At 40.1% G+C, this 18,530-nt stretch overlaps 1 protein-coding gene across 7 annotated transcripts; it reads left to right on the top strand.

Annotated features, from left to right (window-relative positions):
- The first annotated feature begins 10,078 nt into the window (after positions 1–10,078).
- On the top strand, positions 10,079–18,493 carry LOC127433517 (eukaryotic peptide chain release factor subunit 1-like). 7 transcript variants are annotated; one of them, XM_051685494.1, is made up of 11 exons: positions 10,085–10,273; positions 10,637–10,745; positions 11,387–11,562; positions 11,856–11,995; positions 13,627–13,765; positions 13,852–14,042; positions 14,133–14,262; positions 14,937–15,107; positions 15,572–15,636; positions 16,854–17,001; positions 17,094–18,493. In XM_051685494.1, exons 2-11 carry the CDS (start codon positions 10,660–10,662, stop codon positions 17,171–17,173), a joined length of 1,326 nt encoding a protein of 441 aa, XP_051541454.1. In that variant the 5' UTR covers positions 10,085–10,273; positions 10,637–10,659; the 3' UTR covers positions 17,174–18,493. The 7 variants fall into 7 exon arrangements, with proteins under 7 accessions (XP_051541460.1, XP_051541459.1, XP_051541454.1 ...); XM_051685495.1 differs by having other exon boundaries at positions 10,640–10,745; XM_051685497.1 differs by lacking the exon at positions 10,085–10,273 and having other exon boundaries at positions 10,640–10,745; positions 11,837–11,995.
- The last annotated feature ends 37 nt before the right edge of the window (positions 18,494–18,530 follow it).

Raw genomic sequence — 18,530 nt, forward strand, 5'->3', positions numbered from 1 at the left:
TTTGGGACAGTTTGTGGATGAATCTGCTCGTTCTTTGTGTTTATGCATCCTATTGGCTGGAGGGTGTTTTTTTTTGGAGTATTTTAGCAGGACATTGGAATGATTAGGGCATCTGCTGCACTCAAGAACAGCCGGCTCACTGAGCAATCGTTTGCCTGTCCAAGGAAACTGAACGTATTTTTTATTTTTTTTGTGCTGGTTCTGCTAGCGGCTGGAGTTTGTTTTGTGGAGGAACACACCTTCGATACAATTTTGTGAATGAATCTACATGTTCTTTGTGTTTATTCTGCCTATTATTTTCTATCATGTAAATCTGTCTCACAAAATTTGTATAGAAACACTGGACTTGAGCAATCTGATGGCAAAGTTGTCGCAGGGACACTCATAGGCATGCATGGACTTTTTGAGTTTAGAGGGATGGACGCCAGTTGGCACTGTCGTGCACGGGGTTAATGCACACGTTTTCCTTTTTTCTGTTTGTTTGGTTGGGGGGGGAAGTTCGGGGTTTGACTGTTGCACTAATAGGGAATGACTTAAAAATTGAATTTTTGACACACAATCTATTTTTTCTAATATGTCAAAATGTGAGATGTTAATATGAGTGGATTATCTCTCTCCAAGTGGAATGTGAATGGGTTGGGGCACCCCATAAAAAGAAGGAAGGTTATTTATTTTCTTAAACATAACAAATATGATCTTTCCCCTCAGGATGCTGAAAAATTTGGGAAGATATGGGGTGGACATTTTTTCTTTAGTGCTGGCTCAAGTAAGTGCAAGGGAGTCATTATATTGATAAGTAAACATCTACAATTCAAATGTCTCAAACAGATTCATGATAAATTAGGAAGAGTCATTATTGTTTTAGCAGAAATTCAGGGGCAAAGGTTGATTTTGGCTAATATTTACACACCTAACGCTGACGATCAGGGCTTTTTTATTGATCTTGAAGGGATGTTGCAAGCCGCTGACACCCCTTATGATATAATATTGGGAGGAGACTTTAATCTTTTGATGGACTCAGTCCTTGATCATAGTGAAGCAAAAGTGTATAAGCCCCCTAGAGCAACACTGATGCTTCACAGGATGTGTAAACATCTTGGTCTTACAGATATTTGGAGACTTCTGAACCCATCTGGTAGGGACTATAATTTATTTTTCATCAGTCCATAAGATTTATTCTAGAATAGATTTTTTTGGAATCTAAGTCCCTCATTTCATCTGTTGTTGATTGTTCAGTTGGAAACATTTTAGTCTCAGATCATGCCCTGGTGAGTTTAGAGGTGTTGCCACATATGGAGGAAAGGAAATCATATAGTTGGCACTTTAATGTATCCCTTTTGCAAAATCCTGATTTCCAACAAATGTTAAAGGCTGAAATCAGTGTTTATATGGAAACCAACTGGTCCTCAGTATCCTCTGTGGGTGTGGCTTGGGAGGCACTTAAGGCAGTTCTTAGGGGTCGGATCATACAGTATGCCTCATTCATAAAAAAATACAAAGCATGAGAACTCGTGGAGTTGGAAGGGAATATTAAAAGTGCTGAGGCAGAGCTGAAGCGCCGAATGTCATCTGATGGCCTCAGGGAATTGACCCGATTGAAATACAGATATAATACTATTTTGTCGTGGAAGGTGGAGTTTTGGTTATTCAGGGTAAGATAGTCATACTTTGAGTCAGGGGACAAAGCAGGAAAGCTTTTGGCTAGATATATAAAGCAGAGAGAGTCTTTTTCTACCATTCGCTCAGTGAAATCTGCTGGTGGTGAAATTTTCAACTTTTCATTGACATTAATAATGCTTTTAAAGAATTCTATCTTGATCTCTATAGTTCCACGTCTTCGTCTACTGTGAAGATATTAGAAACTTTGTGGAACCATTAAGACTCCCTAAACTGACAACTGAGCAAAACAATTCTCTTGATTCTGAGATAACCTTGGAGGAGCTTGATGAGGTAATTAAGGCCCTGTCTTCAGACGGCTTTGCCGCTGAATTTTTTAGATCTTATGCTACAGAACTGGCTCCAATTTGTTAGTTGTTTATACAGAATCATCAAAGAATGGAAAGCTTCCACCAACCATGACACAAGCCCGGATCAGTATGATTCTTAAAAAAGACAAAGATCCAAGCGAGTGTAAGAGTTATCATCCAATTTCTCTTATCCAGCTAGACATTAAATTATTGTCAAAGATTTTGGCTAATCGATTAAGTAAAGTTATGACATCTCTTATACATTTAGATCAGGTGGTGTTTATTCGGGGCCACAGCTCTTCTGATAACATTAGGCATTTCATCAATATAATGTGGTCAGTGGTGAATCATCAGACTCCGGTCGCTGCCATCTCACTTGACGCCGAAAAGGCATTTGATATGGTAGAATGGGTTTATGTTTTTAAGATTTTGGAAATATACGGGTTCGGGAATACTTTTATTGGATGGATTAAGTTACTTTATAGACACTCGGTAGCGGCGGTACAAACAAATGGATTAATTTCAGATTATTTTGCTCTGGATAGGGGCACCCGGCAGGGTTGCCCTCATTCCCCATTATTGTTCTGTCTTGCCCTGGAACCATTAACAGCCACAATAAGAAAGGAGGATGATTTTCCAGGGGTGATGGTGTGAGGTGTGGTGCATAAGCTTTTGCTCTACGCAGATTATATTTTATTATTTGTCAGAATTCACAGAATTATTCATTCCTTCTCTAAGTTCTCAGGATACAGAGTTAATTGGTCTAAATCCGAAGCTCTGGCTCTGACAGCGTACTGCCCAGTAACGGCTTTCCAGCCAGGCGCCTTCCAGTGGCCCAAACAGGGCATTAAATATTAGGGCATTTTATTCCCAGCAAATCTGTCTGATTTAGTTAAAGTTAATTGTGATTCCTTAATAAAAAGTTTCTCGAGCGATGTGGGCAGGTGGGCTTCATTACATTTATCCATGATTGGGAAGGTTAATATTATTAAAATGAATTGTATTCCAAAATTTAACTACCTGTTACAATCTCTCCTTATAGCTGTCCCCCTCTCTTACTTTAAGCAATTTGATAGCATAGCAAAGTCCTTCAATTGGAATGGTAAGCATTCTAGATTACATTTTAACAAGTTACATAGACTGACTTACAAAGGTGGGCTAGGCCTACATAAGATTTTGTTTTATTATTTTGCATTTGGTGTCAGACATTTGGCTCACTGGTCGCTTCCACCTGAGAGAGCCCCTCCCTGGTTTTGTATTGAATAGGAAGTTCAAGATTCAATACAGGACGCATCATTTTGGGACGATCCCGTATTTTACAGGATGAGTGGCAACACTAGTTCGGGGTGGGGTTGGGGATAGGGAGGAGGAGGGGTGGTAGTGGGTGTTAAAAGTTGATTTTGTATATTTATGTTTTGTTTTTCTGTGTTTTAATAAAAATGTTAATCATAAAAACAATCCAAATAAGTGGGAAAACGAAAGGGCGAAGCAAAAATGTTATGGTATTCAGAAAGATTCGACATGATGCAAGGAATCACATGAAAAAAATATTTTGTTCCTAGGCCTACGGTTCAAGAGTTATGGCCCAAAATGTGATTATTTATTTATTTATTTTTGTTCACTGTAGCATCCACTTGGTGAGTCCACGTGTATGGCTACTCAACCAGAGTACTACCATTTCCCAAAGATTCAAGTCTCTAGGGTGGCCTGCACGATCAGTTTTAGGGCAGAATAATAATAACTAGATAGGTTCATTTCCTGAAGAAAATGTGAGTGGTGCTTGCCGTGGCAAAATTTCTCACCACAATGTCCCTCCAAATGCCCCAAGTTGAAAGAGGCAACCCCCATGACAGTAGGATGTTCTGGTGCAGAGATATTGGTGTTGTTCTATAACCATCTTAATGATTAATGATTTTGAATGGAAGTCAATGGTGTTTGGTTTCTAGGGTGCTCTAAATGGTTGCTAGGGCGTGGCTAAGTAGTTTCCATGATGATACTTGAAGACTGATTGCTCACCCAATTAAAACAAGCCAACTCTCATGTCTCTAGGACATTCTGATCTGAAAATATCATACTCTAATTGAAAGCAATAGAGTTGGTTGCTAGGGTGCTCTAAATGTTTGCCAGGGCATGGCTAGCCAGTGAACAGAGAGATTCTTATTGGCTGCTTACTAACCTGACTCAAAAGAGCAAATCCACAAGTTTCTAAGACATTCTGTTCTGAAGATATCCTTCTAAGACATTGAATGGAAGATAATGGGGGTGGTTGCTAGGGTCCCATAAATGGTTGTTAGGGCGTGGCTATGCCATTTCCAAGGTTATACTTAAAGAGTGATAGGAAGCCCGATTAAAATGAGCCCACCCCCATGTCTCTATGTCATTCTGATTGGGAGATATGATCTGACAACTTTCTTGAATTGACTGCAATAGTAGGAATAAAAATCCCTTACCATAGTATGCTTATGGGGCAGATTTGGGCCGATTTTATCCCCCAGGGGTACATCTTACCCCCAATGTAATGTTATGGTCAAAAACTGCTTGCTAGGCCGAATGAAAGGAGTCCACCCACATGTCTCTACGAAATTCTGATCCGGAGAAATGAGCCGACAAAATATTTTTCAATGTTAAGTCAATGGGACATTTTGGGACGGTTTTGTAACCCCCAGTGGTGCACCGTACCCCCCACCCCTTCGAAAAGTCATAGCACAGGTGTCATAAATAGGCCGGTCAATTTGACACCTCATTCGTGGGTCTACACCAAATGGTGCGGGACGAGTTAGGTGCCGAAGTTTTGTATGGAAGAAGAAGAAGAAGAAGAAGAAGAAGAAGAACTAGATAGGTACATTTCCTGAAGAAAATGTGAGTGGTGCTTGCTGTGGCAATATTTCTCACCACGATGTTCCACCAACTGCCCCAAGTTGAAAGAGGCCACCACCATGACAGTAGGATGTTCTGGTGCAAAGATATTGGTGTTGTTCCATGGTTGCTAGGGTAACCCATCTGGTTGCTATGCAGTTACCAGGGTGATACTTAACAAGGCTACTTGCCATCCTGAGTGAAATAAGTCAACCTGGAAGTCTCTACAATTTTCTGGTGCAGAGATATGTGATTTGTTGCTTGGTTGCTAGGGTAACCCCATCTGGTTGCTAGGCAGTTACCAGGGTGATATTTATCAAGGCTACTTGCCAGCCTGAGTGAAATAAGTCAACCAGGAAGTCTCTATGATGTTCTGGTGCAGAGATATATTAATTGTTACTTGGTTGCTAGGGTAATCCCATGTGATACTTAATGAGGCTCCTTGCTATCCTGAGTGAAATAAGTCAACCCGGATGTCTTTACGACATTCTGATCCTGAGATACCCATCTTAGTGATTTTGAATGGAAGGCAATGGTGTTTGGTTACTAGGGTGCTCTAAATGGTTGCTAGGGCATGGCTAAGTAGTTCCCATGATGATACTTGAAGACTGATTGCTCACCCAATTAAAACAAGCTAACTCTCATGTCTCTAGGACATTCTGATCTGAAGATATCACACTCTAATTTAAAGCAATATAGTTGGTTGCTAGGGTGCTCTAAATGGTTTCCAGGGCGTGGCTAGCCAGTGAACAGACCGATTCTTATTGGCTGCTTACTAATCTGACTCAGAAGAGCCAATCACCAAGTGTCTATGACATTCTGTTCTGAAGATATCCTTCTGAGCCATTTTGAATGTTAATGGGGGTGGTTGCTAGGGTCCCATAAATGGTTGTTAGGGCGTGGCTATGCCATTTCCAAGGTGATACTTAAAGAGTGATTGGTATCCCAATTGAAATGAGCCCGCCCTTATTGTCTCTATGTCATTCTCATTGGGAGATATAATCTGACAACTGTCTTGCATTGACTAAATGATAGGGACTAAATAATAGGGAAAACGATATCTTCTTATAGTACCCTATGGGACTTTTTGGGATTTTTTTGCCCCCCTTTTTACCCCCTGGGGTACATTTTACCCCCAAACACAGGGTATGTTCGAAGACAGCTTGCCAGCCCGAATCAAATGAGAGCACCCACATGTGTCTACGTCATTCTGATCAGGAGATATGACAAAACAATTTGCAATGTTAAGTCAATGGGACTTTTTGGGATGGTTTTGTGCCCCCCAGGGGTGCACCATACCCCCCACTCCTTAGAAAAGTCATAGCACAGGTGTCCTCAATAGGCCAGTCGATTTGAAACCTCATTCGTGGGTGTACATCAAAGGGTGCGGGACGAGTTATGTGCCGGAGTTTTGTACGAAAGAAGAAGAAGAAGAAGAAGAGAATAAGTATGTGAGATTACAATAGTGATGCTTTGCTCCGCAAGCACCACTAATAACTAGATAGTTACATTTCCTGAAGAAAATGTGAGTGGTGCTTGCCATGGCAAAATTTCTCACCACAATGTCCCACCAACTGCCCCAAGTTGAAAGAGGCAACCCCCATGACAGTAGGATGTCCTGGTGCAGAGATATTGGTGTTGTTCTATGGTTGCTAGGGTGTTCCATCTGGTTGCTAGGCAGTTACCAGGGTGATACTTAACAAGGCTACTTGCTATCCTGAGTGAAATAAGTCAACCCGGAAGTCTCTACGATGTTCTGTTGCAGAGATATGTGATTTGTTACTTGGTTGCTAGGGTAACCCCATCTGGTTGCTAGGCAGTTACCAGGGTAATACTTATCAAGGCTACTTGCCATCCTGAGTGAAATAAGTCAACCCGGAAGTGTCTACGATGTTCTGGTGCAGAGATATGTGATTTGTTACTTGGTTGCTAGGGTAACCCCATCTGGGTGCTAGGCAGTTACCGGGGTGATACTTAACATGGCTTCTTGCTATCCTGAGTGAAATAAGTCAACCCGGAAGTCTCTACGATGTTCTGGTGCAGATATATGTGATTTGTTACTTGGTTGCTAGGGTAACCCCATCTGGTTGCTAGGTAGTTACCAGGGTGATACTTAACAAGGCTCCTTGCCATCCTGAGTGAAATATGTCAACCCAGAAGTGTCTACGATGTTCTGGTGTAGAGATATGTGATTTGTTACTTGGTTGCTAGGGTAACCCCATCTGGTTGCTAGGCAGTTACCAAGGTGATACTTATCATGGCTCATTACCATCCTGAGTGAAATAAGTCAACCCGGAAGTCTCTACGATGTTCTGGTGCAGAGATATGTTATTTGTTACTTGGCTGCTAGGCTAACCCCATCTAGTTGCTAAGCAGTTACCAGGGTGATACTTAACAAGGCTTCTTGCCATCCTGAGTGAAATAAGTCAACCCGGAAGTCTCTATGATGTTCTGTTGCAGAGATATGTGATTTGTTACTTGGTTGCTAGAGTAACCCTATCTGGTTGTTAGGCAGTTACCAGGGTGATATTAACAAGGCTTCTTGCCATCCTGAGTGAAATAAGTCAACCCGGAAGTCTCTACGACATTCTGATCCTGAGATACCCATCTTAGTGATTTTGAATGGAAGTCAATGGTGTTTGGTTGCTAGGGTGCTCTAAATGGTTGCTAGGGCATGGCTAAGTAGTTACCATGATGATACTTGAAGACTGATTGCTCACCCAATTAAAACAAGCCAACTGTCCTGTCTCTAGGACATTCTGATCCAAAGATATCACACTCTAAGTGAAAGCAATAGTGTTGGTTGCTAGGGTGCTCTAAATGGTTGCCAAGGCGTGGCTAGCCAGTGAACAGAGTAGTTCTTATTGGCTGCTTACTAACCTGACTCAAAAGAGCCAATCCCCAAGTATTTACGACATTCTGTTCTGAAGATATCCTTCTAAGACATTTTGAATGAAAGTTAATAGGGGGTGGTTGCTAGGGTCCCATAAATGGTTGTTAGGGCGTGGCTATTTCCAAGGTGATACTTAAAGAGTGATTGGTATCCCGATTGAAATGAGCCCGCCCCCATGTCTCTATGTCACTCTGATTGGGAGATATGATCTGGCAACTTTCTTGCATTGACTGCCATAGTAGGAACAAAATTATCTTCCCATAATACACTATGGGACTTTTTGGTAAGTTTTTTTTGCCCCCTTTTTCCCCCCTGGGGTACATTTTACCCCCAAACACAGGGTATGTTCGAACTCGGCTTGCCAGCACGAATCAAATGAGAGCACCAACATGTGTCTAGGACATTCTGATCAGAAGATGTCACACTCAGCCATTTTGAATGGAAGTCAGTAGGGATGGTTACTAGGGTGATCTAAGTGGTTGTTAGGGTGTGGTTAAGTAGTTTTTCAAATGGATACATAAAGACTGATTGCTCATCCACGTGAAATAAGCCAAATGCCATGTCTGTAGTATGTTCTGATCCAAAGATATCCCTCTCAGCCATTTTTAATGGAAGTCAATAGGGCTGGTAGCTAGGGTGCTCTAAATTGTTGCTAGGGTGTGGCTAGCCAGTGACCAGAGAGATTCTTATTGGCTGATTACTAATCTGACTGAAAAGAGCCAATCCCCATGTGTCTACAACATTCTGTTCTGAAGATATCCTTCTGAGCCATTTTGAATGGAAGTCTATGCTAGGGTGCCGTAAATGGGTGCTAGGGCGTGGCTACACCATTTCAAAGATGATCCTTAAAGATTGATTGGTAGTCCGATTTAAATGAACCTGCCCCCATGTCTCTATGTTATTCTGATTGGGAGATATGATTTGACAACTTTCTTGCATTGACTGCCATAGTAGGGGAAAAAAGTTTTTTTCATGGGCGAGACCCTTGCCATAGTATGCCTATGGGACATTTTTGGGATGTCTTTTGCCCCCCAGGGGTGCACCGTACCCCCAATCCCTTACAAAAGTCATAGCACAGGTGTCGTCAATAGGCCAGTCGATTTGACACCTAATTCATGGGTCTACTACAAACGGTGCGGTTAGTTAGGTGCCAAATTTTGTACGGAATAAGAATAATAACAATAAGTATGTGAGATTACAATAGTAATGCTTTGCAAGCACCACTGAGTATGTGAGATTACAATAGTAATGCTCTGCAAGCACCACTAAGTATGTGAGATTACAATAGTGATGCTTTGCAAGCACCACTAATAATAACAATAATAATAATAAGTATGTGAGATTACAATAGTGATGCTTTGCTCCGCAAGCACTACTACTACTAATAATAATAAGTATGTGAGATGCTTTGCTCCGCAAGCGCCACTAATAAGTATGTGAGATTACAATAGTGATGCTTTGCTCCGCAAGCACTACTACTACTACTAATAATAATAAGTATTTGAGATTACAATAGTGATGCTTTGCTCCGCAAGCACTACTACTACTAATAATAATAAGTATGTGAGATGCTTTGCTCCGCAAGCGCCACTAATAAGTATGTGAGATTACAATAGTGATGCTTTGCTCCGCAAGCACTACTACTACTACTAATAATAATAAGTATTTGAGATTACAATAGTGATGCTTTGCAAGCACCACTAATAATCCTTACAATTTCAATAGTATATAATAACGTAACAAAGCAAAAATTAAAAAATAAAATAAAAAAAGTCTTAAAAATAGGCTTCATTTAAAATAATAATAATAATAAAATTGTGTGTATATATATATATATATATATAAGAAAAAAAGGGCTTCATCTAAATTAAAAACACTATACAATTATTAACTTTGAATTTTTTCACTTGCACAGAGCCGAGGTAATGTCAACTAAACCCTGTTTAAAGCTATTTTGCATAGACTTAAGAATGTTTATGACTGATTCATTTTACCAGTAACATATATATATATATATATATATATATATATATATATATATATATATATATATATATATATATATATACATATATATATATATATATATATATATATATATATATATATATCTTATTTTAGAAGAAAAAAATCTTTATATAAATGTACATTTATAAACGAGTAAAATAATTTTTATATCTTTCTGCTTCAGACGAAAAAGAGACCTCTCTTTGTTCAGTTTACTATTTGCAGAATATTGTATTGTATTTCCATCGTATGTGACCGTTATCTCTGTTTTTGCAATAAACGGCATTGTTCCACCCTTTTTGATTGACAGCACAATCACCCAATTACATAGCTCCAACTACACCCCCGTGCGTCGCGTTTTCAGGAAGTGATACTAAATGGAATTTCTGCCTTTTCCCCACGTGAGCCTCCATCGAAGCACCACGCGTAGCAAGAGTAAACCGGCTGCTAACGAAAAGTGTATCAGGTCACTGTGAAAAACAGCGGCGAACTCGCTCTGGACCATTAAGTAATTGCCGTACGGACACGGCGGAGCGGATCACTGTAGCCTGTAAGTATCGTACTGACACCGCTTTCAATAAAATGCGTTTGAGGATTCTAGCAATGTTGATTAAATCAAGATATATTAAGGGCTCTTTTAAGGGTTATCTCCCGCGAGCGGCGCGTGGCACGGTGTTCACGGACGCGAGAGGAGAGAGGCCCGCGAGCTGGGTGGCGTTAGCGCATCAAACTTTAGTCCCACTTCTCTTTCTTACCCACAATAAGCCTCCCTTAAACTGTCCAACCATCCGTTCTATCATATATAGTCAACCAGTGCACTTTGAGACTTTATTTTGAATGACCGGTCTTTAAAATCGCCGATAATTCAAGTTATCCGTGTTAGCCAGCTAAAGTAGAATTCTTTTTTTCCCAGCAGGTCCAGACGGCGCGAGGAAGATGGCGGACGACCCCAGCGCAGCGGATAGAAACGTGGAAATTTGGAAGATTAAGAAGTTGATCAAAAGCCTCGAGGCGGCCAGAGGGTGAGGCTCAACTCGGTCTCATCCTCTTTATTTGTATTACAGGCGTTGAATGACAAACAGCAACACATCTGATGTGTGATTTGATTCGTTCTTGGGGGATCCCACATGCTAACCAGCTTGCTAACAGCTGTTGAAGAGAGAGCAGCATGGTGGACGGAGAATAAGACCGCGCACAGTAAAGCGCTTTATTTTTTAATGATTACAAATTTTTTCATGATGAATAACGAGAGCTTTGGATATGTGAAGGCCACTTGGGATGGCGCCTAAGCATTTGGATGGTGAACGTGACATTTAGGTTGGGCCATATATAAAAGGCTAAATGTTTTGTTTCCCCAAAACATAAATGGCAATTTTATGACTTGTTATTTTAAATTAATAGTGTACATTGCGATGGCATTATGATTGTAGTTGAAATGCTGTCTTAATGTATCATGTCACACCTTGACAAATACAGTCATAAACTTAAAATGTTATAAGGTATCTTTCAAGTTCATTTTATATAAATAAATGTCACTTATTTGTATTGAGGCTGAAACGAGATGAAACAGTTTTAACAAATCCTGCTCCGTTGCATCCTCTCTTATGTACATACTTAGGATATTGTGTTTCTTGCTAAACTTTTCTCTAAACTTTGTCCTCAGAAATGGCACCAGTATGATTTCCCTCATCATCCCTCCCAAGGATCAGATCTCACGTGTGGCGAAGATGTTGGCCGATGAGTTTGGCACAGCCTCGAACATCAAGAGCAGAGTCAACAGACTATCTGTGTTGGGAGCCATTACCTCAGTACAGCAGAGACTCAAACTGTACAACAAAGGTGAGTGTGTGGTTGTTAATGTGGCAGATGGGGTTTAGTTGGTACCAAGATATTTTGGAAGTATTTATATAACCGTTTCCATCTCTGATCAGTGAATTTGACTGTTGATCACCTTAACTTTTCTTATTGGTGGTCTTGTTTAAACATTAAGCTGGCAGTTCAAACAGATGTACTGTGCATGTATTGGTTCAATGGAGTGTATGTGGTTTGCATGTTTGTATGGCAGCTGATTTAATCTTTTCTTGGGTGTGGTCTCTCTTGATCCCCCTGTAAGTTTGCTCTCTATTTTGCAGTGCCTCCCAATGGCCTGGTGGTGTATTGTGGCACCATAGTGACAGAGGAAGGCAAAGAGAAGAAAGTCAACATTGATTTTGAGCCTTTTAAACCAATCAACACATCCTTGTATTTATGTGACAACAAGTTCCACACTGAGGTGAGAGCATTTGAGCACCAGGGAATAGATAATGAACAAACTGTTTTTGTCTTTTTCATAATTATAGTTATCATGTTTTTTGCCATAAATGTACCTGCACACTACAGTTTATGTTGCAGATTCATTGATTTCAATGGCAATATTTTGTCAGAAGGATAGTGGAAAATTGCAAGCGTTTACGACCAAAAGTTGAGAACATCCTGCTTGATTTTACACCCTCAAAACCGAGCTCACGCATTCCTACCTGTCATATGCCTTCTTATATTTCTGTAGTGTAAAGTTACCCATGTGTGATAGATTCTCCTAGTACATGTACATTTTTACAAAAATATGTATATTTTTCTAAACAAACATTTACTAAATTTTTGAAACAACCCCCTTACCCTGAGTATACTTCGATATGTAACTTGCCCCGCACCGTTTGTGCTTGGACATGAATGATACCTCAAATCATGCATCTTGTTGAGGAGAGGTCTGCTATTACTTAAAGGGTTAGTTCACCCAAAAATGAAAATTCCCTCATCATTTACTCACCCTCATGCCATCCCATATGTGTATGACTTTCTTCTGATTTTTACAAGAATATCTCAGCTCCGTAGGCCCATACAATGCAAGTGAATGGGGTCCTTTGAAGCTCATAAAGACAGCATAAAAGTAATCCATAAAACTCCAGTGGTTAAAGGTGCTGTAAGCGATTTCAGCCATTGGATTACCCACGCCCCCTCTTTCCAAAACCCCGAACTCCAAAGATAGCAAAATGAGCTTCAGTGAGAGCAGAAGCGGTTGTTAAAAAGAACAGCTGCAAAGTAGCGCCCTCAACTGACAGCTGTTATGAACAACATGGCATAAAAATGCATTATGCCTCAATTCGCTTCAATTACAATACTATGTGAACGCGCAAAAATATTGACAGGCAGAAAGTATCATTGTCCACGATCCGTGGACACATTTTTGTTTGCTGTTTACACAGTCTATTGCTGTCACAAATACCATTGAGAGATCTCAACACTTAATTCATTAATATCTTTCAGGGAGTAGGAACATTTTTTGCATACCTTTCCATTAAAAAAAATCGCTTACAGCACCTTTAAATCCGTATCTTCTGAAGTGGTCCAATCAGTTTTGAGTGAGGACAGACCAAAATATAACTCCGATTTCACTTTAAATCTTGACATCTGCAGTCTCTTTGTTGATCATGATTTCAAACTCGATTACACTTCTTATAGCGCCATCTAGCGCTCTGCGCATGCATCAAGCACCAGGGAGTGTAATCAAGCTTGAAATCATGATCTTGCCCAGAGACTGCAATGGCAAGAAGTACAGTAAAAATGAGTTACATTTTGGTCTGTTCTCACCCAAAATCTATTGGATCACTTCAGAAGACATGATTTAAACCACTGGAGTCTTATGGATTACTTTTATGCTGCCTTTGTCCTTTTTGGAGCTTTAAAGTGTTGGGCACCATTCACTTGCTTTGTATGGACCTACAGAGCTGAAATACTCTTCCAAAAATCTTTGTTTGTGTTCTGCAGAAGAAAGTCACACACATCTGGGATGGCATGAGAGTGAGTAAATGATGAATTAAAATTTTTGGGTGGACAAAAATAAGTTTACCATTTATATGTCTGCAGGCTCTTACAGCGCTGCTGTCAGATGACAGTAAGTTTGGCTTCATTGTAATTGATGGTAGCGGCGCCCTTTTTGGGACTTTACAAGGCAACACCAGGGAGGTGCTTCACAAGTTTACCGTGGACCTGCCCAAAAAGCACGGTAAAAATGTCTTCAAATCGCTTGTTGTGCCTCTTTCCTAATTTAATTTTTTTTTTTAATTTACTGACTTCTATCTTTGCTACCAGGTAGAGGAGGGCAGTCGGCTCTTCGATTTGCACGTTTAAGAATGGAGAAAAGACATAACTATGTGCGTAAAGTTGCAGAGACGGCTGTGCAACTGTTTGTGTCCAATGATAAGGTCAATGTGGCAGGACTGGTGCTCGCCGGATCAGCCGACTTCAAGACGGAGCTCAGCCAGTCAGATATGTTTGATCCGGTGTGTTCTTTAATTTAATCATCTTTCAGCATTCATAATTCAGCTTTAGGCCTTTTCTGACTTTATGGTCTTCTCTCTGGGAACATGCAGAGATTACAAGCGAAGGTTCTGAAGTTGGTTGACATATCATATGGAGGAGAGAATGGATTCAACCAGGCCATTGAGCTCTCAGCAGAAGTGCTGTCCAATGTTAAATTCATCCAAGAAAAGAAACTAATAGGTAACAATAATTTCCAGGGTGGATGAGGGTGATGGACAACTATGCACATTTCAAACTGGTTTAGATGTTTCTAAAATGACATTTAATTAAGCATAATAAAAGCCATGGCTTTCTTCTTTTTTTTTTATCCCCTTTTCTCCCAATTTGGAATGCCCAATTCCCACTACTTGGTAGGTCCTCGTGGTGGCGCAGTTACTCACCTCAATCCGGGTGGCGGAGGACAAGTCTCGGTTGCCTCCGCTTCAGAGACCGTCAATCCGCGCATCTTATCACATGGCTCGTTGTGCATGACACCGTGGAGACTACGCATGTGGAGGCTCATGCTACCCTCCGCAATCCACGTACAACTTACCACGTGCTCCATTGAGAGCGAGAACCACTAATCGCAACCACGAGGAGGTTACCCCATGTGACTCTACCCTCCCTAGCAACTGGGCCAATTTGGTTGCTTAGGAGACCTGGCTGGAGTCACTCAGCACACCCTGGATTCGAACTTGTGACTCCAGGGGTGGTAGTCAGCGTCAATACTCGCTGAGCTACCCAGGCCCCCCAAAAGCCATGGCTTTCTGTGAAATCAAAATAATACATTTTTAGAAAATGTATTTATGATTGTTTGCCTGTTTGAATTTTTATGATGTCCTTGATTGTGTAGTGACTAATTTGTTTGATTTCAGGCCGATATTTTGATGAGATCAGTCAGGATACAGGGAAGTACTGTTTCGGAGTTGAAGACACACTCAAAGCACTGGAGATGGGAGCAGTGGAGATTCTTATAGTTTACGAGAACCTGGACACAATGCGTTATGTCCTACGTTGTCATGGAGAAAACACTACACCGGAAAATGGTAAACACACATTCACTCTCACAATCAGTACGTTCAAATGCACTTTTAAAAGTTTGATTTCAGTCTAACTAAAAATATATATATATATTTTTTGGTCTATAAATGCTGACTCAATTGTATAAGTCTGACTAACAGACCTAAATAATGCAGTTGTAGCTTGGCATCGTCCAGCATGTGTAAACATTAAGCAGACCACGGTTGGCCTCGGCAGTGTGTGCATGCTCTTAAAAAGAGGTTACGTGCAGAAATGTAGTAATGTTCATTTTTGGATGAGTGACGCCTTTCCTTCGAATATTTGATTACGCAGTGTGTCACGTATGCTTGGACAGACAGATGAATACTGTAGCTTGACCACACAAAAACCTGCTCTAGCTCGAATATAACTTTGCATGTAAATGTACCGATTGTATTCAAAATATAAAAATGTTCCTTTCTCGTTTTTAATTTCAATTATTTTTTATTAGATGAAAAGACACTCTACTTGACACCAGAACAGGAGAAGGACAAGTCTCATTTCACTGACAAAGAGGTAAATGAAGAGATGTCACAAAATACATCTTATGTATGATATGACAGATTTGAATGAAAGTAGCTTAAAATGCACTGTTTGCTGGAACACTTCCCCCAGAGCATCCCTCTTGTGAGCTTTAATTGCTATTCTCAAACACCCAGTGACAATCTCTGTAATTAAAGTTGTACCCTGACCTAACATCAAATTGTCAGCCTTTGAGTTAAAACACCTGATCGTTAACAATTATGATGTCATCAACACATTAGTCATTGTAGTTCTGCTTTGTTGTTTTAGGATATATAGTGGGATCCAGAAGTTTGAGAAATGCCACATTAAAATCTAGGATTCAAAACTGAATTTAAACCTGGAAATAAAGTTTGAGGATTTTGAAAATTTTTAAAGAAACCTTATGAAATATTTAAGATTCTGCACTATTTCTAGGTCATTAATCAAATAAGCAAATTTATGACATTGACAATTGTAAGCAGCTTTCTTGCTTCCATTGAAGAACACAAAATGCCCTTTTGAACATTCTCCATTCATTCTAATTCAGTATGAAATTTGTGTTAAATTAGAGAATATGCTAACTAGATGCATTTTAACTTGTGGTTTCAGACTTAAGGACACCACTGTATGCACATTTGGTTGAACTGGATGAATTTGCCTATTGTTGTGTAATATTTACCTTTCAGTATATAACCTATATGTGGTTCCAGTTAGAGGTTGACTGATAGTGGATTTTGCAGATACCTATAACTAAGGTAGTGGAAAAGGCAGATAACCGATTAATCAACCAATAGTTTTTTTTATTTTTTTATTTTTTTTAATTATTTATAGTTTATAGAATGTAAAACATTTTTTTACATCTTTCTTTACTATGAGGGGCACAGACATTGAGGCTACAAGTGTCCAAAATGAAAAAAATCCCTGCAGTTTATTGTGCAACCAAAATCCCAATAATAACCAGACTTTTAACTATAATCAAGCCTGAAATACACTTGTTTTGAAATGACGAAGACTTGGCTTCGTTACAATCCTCCGTATTTAAGGATTTACCAAATTAAGGTTTTTATAGCCTACATTCACTAGATTAAAACTATCAGCAACTTTTGCTGATAATCGCTAGTTCCAAAAATCAACTATAGGCACCGATTAATCAGTAAAACCGATATACCGGTCTACCTCAGTTCCAATATGAGATGTAATGTAAACTGTACCGTATGTGCTTGTTTTAGACGGGTCAGGAGCACGAGCTTATTGAGAGCATGCCGCTGCTCGAGTGGTTCGCCAATAATTACAAGAAATTTGGGGCCACCCTGGAAATTGTTACAGACAAGAGCCAGGAGGGATCACAGTTTGTGAAAGGCTTTGGAGGCATTGGTGGTGAGTATTCTTCCACATTATTATTCAAGAAATATCTGAATAGCGATGATATCAAGGGGCATTTTTTCATCTCATGTTCTTGTTCTTTTCAGGAATTTTGCGGTACCGGGTGGATTTCCAAGGCATGGAGTACCAGGGAGATGATGAATTCTTTGATTTAGATGACTACTAGGTAGTCGAGACTGACACAAAAGAAATTTCAAAAATAAGATTTCCCCCCCTTCACCTACCCCGCAAACGGCAGGGGAGCGAAGGAGATCGAATCAGCAAAAGGGAGAATAAGAATTTGAAAAGATGGCAGATGTTTCCCTGGCTTTAGAAATGCAATGATCTCTGGACTGGAAGAGATTGAGTTTTCTCCTCTCCACTGCTTACCGGGTCAGCGCAACAACATGGCCATGGCCCGTCTGCCTGTTCTGCCACAGCTCTTTACAACACCTTCTTTTTCTTCCCTCCTAATCTCACTCCTTTCTTCCTTTTGCCTCTACTTTTAGAATGGCATCTGCTGCTGTTGTATTTTATTCAAAATGTATTATATTTTCTCTTATTCAGTATATGAAGAAAGCAGTAGCAAACGATTAGATCTGTGCTGCTTGCATCGCCACTTAAAGCTCATTGCTAGGCCTGCATTTTAAATTCCTGGTCAGCCCAGACATGATTCGTTGCCTTGTTTCTGCTGTTAACCAGTGGTGGTGGTGATGCACTCTGAGCCAGCGGTACACCCTGATCCTCATATCGCATTGTTCCCACGTTGAGGCAGTTTCTTGCCCTCAAATGGACCATTATAGTAACTGGACCCATACCCCTGTGCTACAGAACTTCCGCCATGAAGACCGAGAACTGTCTTTCTCCGTACATTTCCCTCACTTGTTTTCCTCAGCCCACAGGAGATGCAAATTCTCAAAATAAACTACATATGAGTGCCTGAATTTTGCAGTTTGTGAGAGATGACAGCACAGTGTACCAGCATCTGGACCCCAACTTCAGCCTGCTGCTGTTTCAGAACATAAAATCTTAGCTTGAGCCTTCAGCTCTCATTGGCGGCTTCTTTGCCAGCAGAACACATGCATGGAAATGTCCGTTTGGACCGATTAAGGGGTGGGGGTTACTGTGATAACTGTGATGTATGTCAGTTCGGCTGTTTAAGTCCCGTTTAGAGGTCATATCCCCTGAGCCTGTGATCAACCACACAAAGCTCTAATTTCTTACCATTTTGCCCAGTCACGTTGTAACAACAGATTGGTTTTAGAAAAAGATAGCTAATGCAGGTAAATTACATTTTTGGACCTTGAATAATTGTGGCATAGATGGTGTTTTGGCACCTGCTAAAATTAACTGGAAATAGACAACCCAATAATGTAAAAGGAGAAAAAAATGATCAAAGACCCACAGTATTTTAACATATGTTGTATATTTTCTTTGATGCATCACTATTTTGTATAAATCATTTGTTACATCTGGACAGACATTAAATGTTCTCATTGTTTGCAAATTGCACTTTAAGCTTGTTTGTTTTGCCAAGTCTAATT

Source organism: Myxocyprinus asiaticus, chromosome 43, assembly GCF_019703515.2.
Source record: "Myxocyprinus asiaticus isolate MX2 ecotype Aquarium Trade chromosome 43, UBuf_Myxa_2, whole genome shotgun sequence".
NCBI lineage: Eukaryota > Metazoa > Chordata > Actinopteri > Cypriniformes > Catostomidae > Myxocyprinus > Myxocyprinus asiaticus.